Source organism: Nannospalax galili, unplaced genomic scaffold (genome assembly GCF_000622305.1).
Source record: "Nannospalax galili isolate Female #2095 unplaced genomic scaffold, S.galili_v1.0 scaffold768, whole genome shotgun sequence".
Lineage (NCBI taxonomy): Eukaryota > Metazoa > Chordata > Mammalia > Rodentia > Spalacidae > Nannospalax > Nannospalax galili.
In genome coordinates, this window is record NW_008360317.1 from 3,065,435 (window position 1) to 3,076,803 (window position 11,369).

An 11,369-nucleotide genomic window follows, 5' to 3' on the forward strand; every position below is an offset into this window, starting at 1 on the left:
TTATATATAAATAAACATTTATATATTATATATAAATATAAATACGTATATAGAATATACTACATTTTGTTAAATATGAACCAACTAATGCTGAGCAGCACTTGTGAGACAGGCTCCAAACCATTATGTTTATATAAGCCAGTCTCACTTAAGTGAACAGTTTTCATTCCCAGGAGGCAAAGGACTGCCTTTCCAAGGGAACATGCTCTTGAGCCCTACAAATGAATGAGACTGATAGGGTGATTCTCCTCCTCTTTCTAAACCTTGTTTCAAAAACATGAGTCATAGTAGAAAGCATCTTATTACCATTCAAAATAAATGGATCTGCATGTGCCTGCTGGGACTTGAATGCAGCAGCTCCAGGTGTTTGGAACGCTGACCACCAACCCAAAGCAGGGCAAAGACAGCGCATCAGTCTCTTTGTCTCTGTTTCTCTGTCTTATGTTTATATTTTGCTTCCAGTTCTAATGATTTCATCAAACACAGCACAGAAATGCTGGAACCCTCAGGCTTTGATTGCGTGGGGTAGCAGGCAGGCTTCATGCAACTGATTCAGAGCAGCTTTACATTTGAAATTAAATGCTTAGCATATTTTGCCCAGGTGCCAGTAAACAGGCTTAGAAATGATATGTTTCTGTGATTTTTTTTTTTTTTAAAAGATTCCCCTTTGGATTGCACACATAGCCTTTGGATAGTCATTACAACACAGGTCTTTGCTATTTAGAAATAAGTTGGCAGCTTTTGCCGTGGGTTCAGACAGGAAGGGTGGGGTAACTTTTGCCAGTTAAGCAGCTGTACTTTGAATAAGTTGATTCAAAAAAGGAGTTTACAGTTTCCCAGTTAAAGAACTTGTTACAGAAAGTGGACAATATGTAAGGCGACACTGTTTTGTTAGTCCAAGTTGAGAGGCTGATTCTGACAGAGAATATACTGTACCTCTCCATCCTCCAGTTCCACATCCAGGAAATCAAAGTCCCTGAAGACTCGAAACTGCTGTTCACTGTTGGTGTCATCCATGTTCTCCTGCTCCCGGGCACCGTCCTCAGAAGACACCAGGCTCGTCTGATGCTCTAGCAGATCCAGGTCCCCACACGAGGAAAAAATCACCTACGAATCAAATGAGCCCTCTTCTGAGAAACTCGTCTTCCTTTGCTTGTTTGTGCTACGAGCACTGGTAATTGGCTCTCTGCAGGACTTTATTTCCAGTACACACCTAATTCCTTAAGTGGGTATTTTTAGAATGTTCTTTTATTATTTATGTTGGACAGGTGCCTTTGGATTAAACTCGCTGCAAACACTCACGCTCATGCACAGGGAAAATATTCTAGAGTTGAATTACTACTTCTTAGTGGGTGAGGATGGGATTCCACATGTGTGTGTGTGTGTGTGTGTGTGTGTGTGTGTGAGTGAGTGTGTGTGCAACAATTAAGCAAGCATTCTCAGACAACTTGGAATAACTAAGAAAAAAGTGTCCAGTGTCTCCATGGCTGACTGTGGTTAGAAATTATACACTTTCACACATTAAATATATATAAATAATTTTAAAGATAGATACCAAGATATGTTATTGTAGAATGAACCATGGGAACAAAGGATTTAACTCTTTGGGAGATAAACCAGGAACTTGGAAGGATTAAGAAATAGAAGCCAAAATTCTATGTTTAGGCTCCTTCCATTGAGACATTTTCGTATAGTTTTTTAGCTTAATACACTTTCACACATTAAATATATATAAATAATTTTAAAGATAGATACCAAGATATGTTATTGTAGAATGAACCATGGGAACAAAGGATTTAACTCTTTGGGAGATAAACCAGGAACTTGGAAGGATTAAGAAATAGAAGCCAAAATTCTATGTTTAGGCTCCTTCCATTGAGACATTTTCGTATAGTTTTTTAGCTTATAGCTTATCTCTTTCAAAAGTGGCTGTAAGTTTTTAGGTTCACAGTTAAATTAATAGTTATATAATATTGAACTCAGTTATAAACCCTATAAGACATAAAATTGAATGAGGTTTTAACTTTTAAAACAGATCTCCATTTCATTTTAAAATATACTGTTTCATACAGAAAAATTCACTTTTAATGCTACTAACCCTTAGATGTTTGCACATGTGTCTCTAATCTCTATGTATCTGATTATTACTAGTCACAGTCGGTTACACTTGGATCCTTGGCACCTGAGTATGGATATAAAGTCATCAGGTAGAGTTCAGTGATAATGTTTTTCACCTCTAATTAATATGAAGCAAATTTTTATGCTTCTTCCTTAAATATAACTCATTTTTTTATTTTTGATTCTTCTGTGTATTTCATACAGAACATCTTATTCCTCCATATACCCACATCCGAAGTAACAACCTCCCATGCCCCCATACACTGGAGCACATAAACTGTCAACCCTTATCCCAATCTTATTCATTTACATATCCACTTCCCAAATGGCACCCTCCCATAGCTCCCTCCCCACTAGAGCCCATATACTCTGTTAACCCCATTACTGTCCACTGTGTTGTCGGTGCCCCCAGCTGTTCCCCAGTGCTTGTCCATTGCTGAATCTAGTCAGCCTATCTAGAGTTCCTTGTTTTAGGCAGATCAGCTCTTCCTCAACTAGCAGCAATCAGTTGCCAATAGTCCTTTAGATAAGATTGGGGTCTGCTGTTCATTTTCCCAGTTCTATGCTGGGTTACTGTCTGGGAGTCTCTTGGGCCACCCTGGCCAACAACTCAAAGGAAGGTATCTCCTGTCTGGCATTGTTTCTTGTTATGTATGTAGCCTTTAGCTATACATATGGATTCTTAAAAAAATTATATTGACCCCTTTAATCTTTGGTTATACTTTCCTTTTGGGTGTTTAAGACCATACAGTTGTTTGTTTATTTATTTATATAGATCTTTTTGAGACAAGGTCTCCCTGTAGCCTCAGTGGGACTGGAATTTGCTATGTAGAGCCAAAATTATCTTGGAATATTTTTGGTTCCCTTAATAACCATTCCTTGCCCACCCTTGAGTCTGACCTAACATCTTTTTGACTATTAGGTAAAAACTTTTGAACTCTATACTTGGCAGTCTACCAGCTTCCACCAAACCAAAGCTAAGCACATCATCAGATAACAATGAAAACTATAGCAGAGTTTTCCCTGTGTCACTGCAGCCTGCAGACTTTACCAATGTAGTCAGTCAATATCTTGATTTATGTCTTTGTTCTATAACTAATAAAAGCTCATGTAACCACATCCATGATGAAACTTGTCATTCAGGTCAACCTGAATATGTGTTCCCAGGCCACAGTCACTCATTTGTGGTTCAAGAATAAACACTCTTATTTTTTGAGGTGAGAAGTATGCTTTGTGTTGATGCATTATATAACTATTATAATATTCTAGTCTTCCTTGAAAGTAGGAAAACTTAAATCCTGGTAAGAATTTAAATATAATGAATTCCCTCCAAAATAATTAGGCTGAATGGTTGACAGATGTAATTTTTCTTTAGTGTTTAAGAATAGCCATATGCTGTGCACTGTACAGGTTAAGCTTCTCAGATTTGAAAATCTGAAATCAACTGTCAATAACTCCAGTTCCAGGGGCTCTTATACCCTCTTCTGGCATCCCTGGGTATTGTATGCATGTGATATACTTATGTACATGCAGGCAAAGTACTCAAATTAATCTAAAAAAAATTCATGAGGTCAGAAGGAACAACTCAGGGGCTTGGAGGAGATTGGAGTAGATTGTGGTATCGGACTCATCATTCACACCAGAATCTTAGCCTATATGATCGATGACAGAACAGACCAACAGCAAAGAGATACAATACCAAAATAACCATAGCACATGATAGAACTTACAGAGGGGTTTTTGCTGAGTCCTACTTCTTGGCCACAGAGAGAAAGAACATGCACCAACTTTTCTTTTGTTCTCTTCTGGAAAAAGAACACAGGACAGGTTTAATTTTGGGGTCCCACGAACAAATCTGTCCGAATATTGTAGACCTTAGCCATGAAGAGTGGATGGTTGTGCTTGAAATGTGGCCACTGAGAACTGACATGTAGAACACACAGGCTTGGAACAAAAAATAATGTAAAATAGTTTGCTGATAATTGTAAAATACCAATAACACATTCAAACAATATTTTAGATATACTGGGTTATATAAAATATCATTAGGGCTGTAAGATGGCTCAGCTGGTAAAGGCACTTGCTGCCCAAACCTGGTGACTTGAGTTGGATCTCCTGAACCTTCATAGTAGGAGACGAGAACTGACTCCTACAAGTAGTCCTTTGACCTCCACACATGTACTGTGGTACACATGTGCCATGGCACACATGCCACCCCTGCAATAACTTTAAATAAACAAATGTTAAAAAACATCAAAAGTTAACTCCGCTTGTTTCTTTTATTCTTTTTTCTGTGTGGCACTGAGGAATAAAGCCTGAGCCTCAATCAGTGCTAGCCAAGTGCTCTTAACACAAAGCTACATCCTTAGCTCTCTTTTTTGTTTGTAAAATGACTGTTAGTCAATTTAAAATGAGGCTCACTTCATGTTTGTATTGTATAAGGCTGACCCGTTATATAGGGTATGTGCATCTCTGAAGATCAACTCCTGGGCCCTTCAATGGCTATCCACTGCATCCCTTGATAATCTTCCTTATATATTACAACTTTTGGTTTTAGCAAAGCTTTCTTTCCATTATAATTAAATCTATTTTATTACAGCACAAACCTTTCTTTCCTCAAATGAGAGAATAATTTTACTTTTTGCAGAATGAAAACATTGAGTTCTTCAAATCCTTTAATCTGTTTTTTTTTTCTTCCTAAAGACAAATAGATTTAATTCCCTTTGTATTTCTTTACGAACCTTATTTTCCAGCCTCTTATGCATGGGGGCTCTTCAAACCATCACATTTTCCAATGATAAAAAGAATGTCAGAATGACTGACAACTTTAGAATGAAAAGAATTAATATCTTGAGCCTAAAATGTTAATGCACTATAGAACTCTTCTTAAAGCAACCTTCTTAATCCCCCTTTTATTTGATTTAGGTTTGTTATGTGGAAGCTCCTAGGAGGCAATATGACTCTAAGACTTTTCTTAATGGAAATTTGTTCACTGCATCTTTCCTCCAGATCATAGAAGGACAGTCAATACAGGGTCATTTCAAAGTCAAACAGGAGAGCTTTGATGTTGAATGATAGCAGATTTGCTTAGTTATTTTCCTAAGTCTTAGTATCATTTTATATTTCCGGGAAGGAATTGGTAGGAAGCAACATGGCAAAGGCTTATGATCACAACAGCTCAGCCACTGGTCTTTCCACCAGGCTCTGTGCTACAGACTTCACTTCTCAAGTCCTGGAGATGGTGGTGAGCCATGGGGCATGCAAACACTGTTTGGCTTGCTCAGTACCCACTTAGCCTACTTCTGATAACCAGGTTCTCTTTCTATCCTGGGAAAGACCCCTTTCCCATTAAGTAGACTTTTTCTATCCTCAAATGCTCTGTAAGAGTTTCCAGAACTGCTATGGGTGTCAGAAGGGGTCTGGCCTTTGCCTTGAAACCATCAGAACCAAAACCCATGAAAATCTGGAGTTTCCAAAGGCTGCTGCTCTGTCCTATAGAAAGAGACTGTCTGAGAATGGAGATAACGGGGGGAAAACAGGGGAGGGGGCTATGACTTTGGGAAGAGAAGAGGGGGTGAGAGGAAATTGAAGGGTCTATATGCTAGGATATAGTTGTGCTTAAAGCCAACACAGATGCTGCTACAGCTTTGATCTTCAATTTCCAGCAAAGGCCCATGTGACTAAAAGGTGGTAGACCCTTTAGGAAGTCAGGCCTTGTGAGTGGAAGTTAAGTCACTGGGGGTGTGCTCTTGAAGGGGATAGTAGGACTCCAGTCCCTTCCTCTCTTTTTCTTTGCTTCCTTCCTGTCATGATATGAACAATCCTCTTCTGCAATGTACTCCCATCATGATGCACTGTGCTGCCACAAGCCCAACAACAGCCAAGTGACTACGGGGTGGGCCATGGATGGAAACCTCTGAAACCATGAGCCAAAATAAACCTTTATAAGTCAATTCCCGTGGGTGTTTTGACAGACTGACATCAAACTGACCAACATAAATGGTTTAATAAATTCCTTTTTCACTTAAGGTAACTTTTCAGTGGGTATCTACTGTATGTCACTAAAATACTTGTAAGTAGTACAGAGGTTTTAACTGACTGCCAAGTGGTATCAATACTATGATAGTTTCCCATCCAGTCCTAGGCTGTGATAACCAAACTATAGAGATCTGGCAGCTCCTGCTCTGTGTGGCTTGTTTTGCAAATGTTGACTCTGATTAAAGTTTATGTTCTGAGGAGAATAATCAGAAAAGCCTTTGAGTATGAGTCCTATCAGCTTTTGGGAATCTAAATCCTCTAGGACATTATTACTTGGAGGACTCATCTGAGTGAGGGACAGGGGAGGTCTCTTTAAACATTCTGAAGGGTTGCCATGTGAAAGGTAAGATTTGTTCCACAAGTCTTAGAAGCAAGTGAAAAAACGACAGAGTCAGACTTCAACTCAGCATAATGAACTGTTCACAGACCTAAGGAGGGCCCTTAGAATGCTGCTAGATGCCATTGCTGGATGTGCTGGGGTCTAGATGTTATGGGGGTGAATGGAGGAATCTACATACACTGTCACAGGGGGAGATGGGCCCAGCAGGTTCTCTAAACTCCCCTCCAATGCTGAGAGTCTAGGATTGTGTACCTGGGAATACTGGGGCCTTTTCCAGCTCACAGGAACAAGGACATTGGAGTTGGAGCCTGATGAGGTGGACGATGCGCTCCGGGTGACGGCCATGGCCCTAGGCTTCCCATCCCGCCCAGAGGAATTCTGTAGTTCATCATAACGTCTCCCGATGATTGGTGTCTGGGAAAGAATACAAAAGCACATATTATTGCATCATAATATTCTGTAGTATAAGGAACTGTTCGACCCAGAAATAATCAGAAACTGCTCATGTGAATAAAAATCCGATTAGAGAAGTGCAGTGTTACTTGTAGGCTCATCTCCTGCTGTTTAATACACATTCTGAACCATCTGTATATTGAGCATTTCCTCACCCTCTTTGTCAGCAGGAAACTAATGCAATGTGTTGTTCTTTGCTATGCATTAGATGCCGGTGATAGATGAGAAGCAAAATGTGCAGGAAAGTTAAGTCAGTTTTCAGATGTTTGAGCTTGAAAGAATCAACCTTCTTCTCTTGCCCCCCTCTCTCTGAGTCAAGGTCTCCTACACAGCCCTGGCCTGCCTGCCAGGAATTTACTGTGTAGACAAGGCTTGTTTTGGAGTTGTGACTATCTTCCTGCCTCTTTCCCCCAAGTGCTAAGATTACAGATGTGTGTCACCATGCTCAACTTGAAAGAATTTCTTGTAACAAAGGATTAAAATTTATTTCCCTCTTTCTGTTAGTCGTCCATCTTTATGTACTCTCAATTATTTAAAATTGTATCTAAATTATTTAAATCTTTTCAATTATTCAAATGGATTGAGGTCATGGATAGAAAGTTGTGCAATACTTTATAAATTTCACTTTCGGAGAACCCTACCATAGGGTGGCCAGGAAAGGAACTTTCTGAACTTTAAGCCTTCTGAACTTTAGTGCCCAGGAGGTCTAATAGACACCAGCTTGTAATCCTCAGGGTGTCATCATAAATTCATACTAAAGTTCACAGCAAGCATTAAAATAGCTAAGTACCTCTGAAATGTCAAAGTGGAAATCCAGAGTCTTTCCAGGTAGCTCCTTAGAAGCACTAGTCCACACTCGGTGGATTTCTATCTTGGAGAGATCACTGTGTGGGTAAGAAGGCAGCACCAGGCTGGCTGATCGAGAAACAACCAACTTCAAGATATTCAGAGCTTCCCTCCAGTGAACACTCTGTAGGAAATAAACATCCAAGGGTTAAAATTAATTCCATTTTTTAGAGTCAGTGATGACTACTGAACCATCTTAAGACCAGTCAGAATTCACTGATTTGAAAATGTAGAAGTTGTTTAATATAGGAGTCCTGTCCATGGACCAGCAATCTGCAGATTCTTAATCTCTACATTTTGGCCATTTGTAACCTTTTGTGTTCCTGTCCCTCAGTTGCATGAAGAACTGGGGAAATAAACAGCAGACCCCAATCTTAGCTGAGGAAACATTGGCAGCTGATTACTGCTGGGTGAGGAAGAGCTGATCTTCCTAAAACAAGAGACTCTAGATAGACTGACAAGACCTCAGTGGATGGACTTGTACAGTGGAATGTCTAGGGACACTGACTTGACACACTGGACCTTAATACAGATGACAGAGTATATGGGTTACAGTCAGGGGGCTGTGGGAGCGTGCTGGTGGGGATGGGAGTATAAAGACAATTAAGAAGAAATTCTGCGATAAGTGAAAGACAAATGATAGATCATATATATGTGTATATATGTATGATATACTACTGTACTACTAGTATATATATATACTATTTAGGAAACAAGCAAATAAAACATATCCATTGTGTCTATATTAAAATAATGAGTTTAAAATGACAAGATATTATTTTTGTTAAGGAGATACCTTAATTTGACAAAAGTAAAAAGCTTCAATTACATGTTACATGATCATTCACTGTCAGAATTTCCCCCCACTCCAGGTTCCTGTCTTCTGGGTCTTTCTGTTTCTTGGAGCCTTGGTGCTCCAGTTATTATTGGCCATACTGCTCTTGGCTTCATACCTTCCTCATCAATTGATGCAGGCATTTGGGAGCCCTTCTACTGTCTTCTAGTACCTTCCCTCCTGATAATTCTGTTCCCTCTCTTCCATCCTTGCTTGCAACTCTGTTGGATTCTCTCTGCCCTGCTTGGACTATTTTAATGGTCTCTTAGCTACAGTGAATGATCTTTATAGAACCTCTTTATAGAATCTATTGTAAATCAAACCATCTTCCTACCTAAATGCCTTCAAGAGCTCCCTCTGGTGGACAAGGGGGAGTTCACACTCCAAGCATGAACTGCAGGGCTTATCCACTCCAAAACCTGTTCAAACCTGTCAGGGTCTCCACCTGTACATGCCTGTCCTCATGCTGCATCCTCAGCCTGGAATGCTTTTCTTTTCCTAAGTCCTATCAATTTCCTAGAATTTCTTTAGGTCTTGTTTCCTTCCCTGTTAAATCCTGCACACATGAGATCATGGTTTGAAGATGAAATTAGCCATGGTTCCAGGTAATTAAGATAAAGAGATGATCCTCAGGCCTAGGAGAGAGTGAGCATCCTAACACCGTAAGAAGTGGGCCACATGCTAGCAACAAGCTGTGAACTTCCGTCTCCTGCGAGTGCTGATCCTGCTACTGAATGCCTCCATGTGAGGCATTAGCACTTGAAAAATGAGGAGAAAAAAGAAAAACTTGGAAATCACATTTACCATTAAGTAATTTCTAGGAAGGGATGTTTAAAATTTACACTATATAGCTTTGTCAATGAGGTTAACTAGGGAAGATTCAGTGTTTGTCCTTGAATTCTGCAGCTTACCAAGTACACCCTGAGAAGAACGGAAAGAACCCAAAGAATACAGAGAAAAAGATGTCCATGCTATGGTGTGGCCTGTCCAGTGAACCCCATGGATGCTGTACGCTATTCTCTTCACACAGAGCAAAGGGTCTATGTGTAGTCTGTGGTCACAGGTATCAGATTAGCTTCCAGGCTCTAGAAACTTGTTCTACTCTGTATGTGCCTTTAGAGTTCAGTGTTTCCCCCTTACCCCCAATGTAGTATCAGCTTTAAAGAAGCAGATGGTAAGAGTTTATTGGTAATTGCCAAGTGTGGTGGTTTGAATGAGAATGTCCCCCATAGGCTCTAAGTGTTTGGACATTTTGTCCCCAGTTGGTGGTGCTGTTTTGGGAGGTCTTAGAGAGTGCAGCCTTGCTAGGGGAAGCATGTCACTGGGCGGTTTTGAGAGTTCTTAAGCCAGTCACTCCCTGCTTCTTGTGCCTGTCTACAGATGTGAGCAGTGGACTTTCTGCTTCAGCTCCAGGCACTCTTCTCCTGCCTCCCTGCCAAGATGGTCTCTAATGTGGCTGGAACCTGGAAAAGTAAGCTCAAATAAACTCTTCTTTCTGTAAGTTCTTTTGGTCAGTTTTTTTTTTTTTCTTTTTTTTTGGTCCTTTTGAGACAGGGTCTCCCTGTGGCTGTCCTGGAACTCACTCTGTAGACCAGGCTGGCCTTGAACTCACAGAGATCCACCTGCCTCTGCCTCTGGAGTGCTGTGATTAAAGGCGTGCACCACCACACCTGGCTGGTCACAGTTTTTTAAAAAATATATTTTGAAGGGCTGGAGAGATGGCTCAGCAGTTAAGAACACTGATTGCTCTAGCAGAGGACCCGGGTTCGATTCTCAGCACCCACATGGTGGCTGTGAACCATCCTTAACTCTAGTTCCAGGGGAATCTGAAGCCCTCTTCTGGCCTCCGCAGCACTGCACGACATGGGTGCACTCACTTACATGCAGGCAATATACTCATACACATAAAATAAAAATAATTTAAAAAATATGCTATTTTTGTGCATGAGTGTATTGCCTGTAAGTGCACCTCTGTTGTGCAATGCCCTCAGAGGTCAGAAGAGGGTGTCAGATTCCCCTGGACTGGAGTTACAGATGGTTGTTATCTACTATGTGAGTGCTAGGAATTGAACCTGGTTCCTCTTTAGGAGCAGCCAGTGTTCTTAACCACTGAGCCATCTCTCCAGCCCACTCACAGGGTCTTATTCCAGCAATAGAAAAGTAACCAATACACCAAGTGTCCTGTTGGGCAGCTTACTGATACAATGAAACAAAAGATTTGGAGTCAAGTTCAATTATCAGGTCCACATATTCAGTAACACATTCCAGAGTAAGGATACATCTCTTTCAAAGGTGGCTGTAAATTTTTAGATTCACAGTTGAATTAATTCAGTCATACAATATTGAACTCAGTATAAACCCTCTAAGACATAAAATTGAATGACTTTTTACCCTTTAGAGAAGATCTCCATTTCATTTTAAGATACGCTGTTTCCTACATTTTTAATGCTACTAACACGTTTGCATATGTGTCTTTAATCTCTAGGTATCTGATTATTACTAGTCACAGTCGGTTACGCTCAGATCCTTAGTACCTGAGTATGGATATAAAGTCACCAGGTAGATTTCACGGGTAATGTTTATCCCTCTACTATTTAATATGAAGTAAATTAAAGTTTTTAATAACTACATGATTAGAAGAAGCATTTCACTACAGCTTTCTTACATCTCCCTGGTCACAGTTCATCAGGGAGCCCAGGGTAGGAACTCAGGGCAGGAACTTGGAGGCAGAAGCTGGAG

At 40.3% G+C, this 11,369-nt stretch overlaps 1 protein-coding gene across 7 annotated transcripts in view; it reads right to left on the reverse strand.

The window, feature by feature from the left end:
* Fry (FRY microtubule binding protein) overlaps positions 1 to 11,369 on the reverse strand; it is a 479,403-nt gene that overhangs the window by 44,236 nt on the left and 423,798 nt on the right. For all 7 annotated transcript variants that reach the window (XM_008825033.3, XM_029559622.1, XM_029559620.1 and 4 more), the window contains 4 exons: positions 7,740 to 7,919; positions 6,749 to 6,910; positions 3,849 to 3,923; positions 937 to 1,107 (listed from right to left, as the gene is read on the reverse strand). In XM_008825033.3, coding sequence (XP_008823255.1) covers positions 937 to 1,107; positions 3,849 to 3,923; positions 6,749 to 6,910; positions 7,740 to 7,919 — 588 coding nt within the window. The remainder of the gene's footprint in view (positions 1 to 936; positions 1,108 to 3,848; positions 3,924 to 6,748; positions 6,911 to 7,739; positions 7,920 to 11,369) is intronic.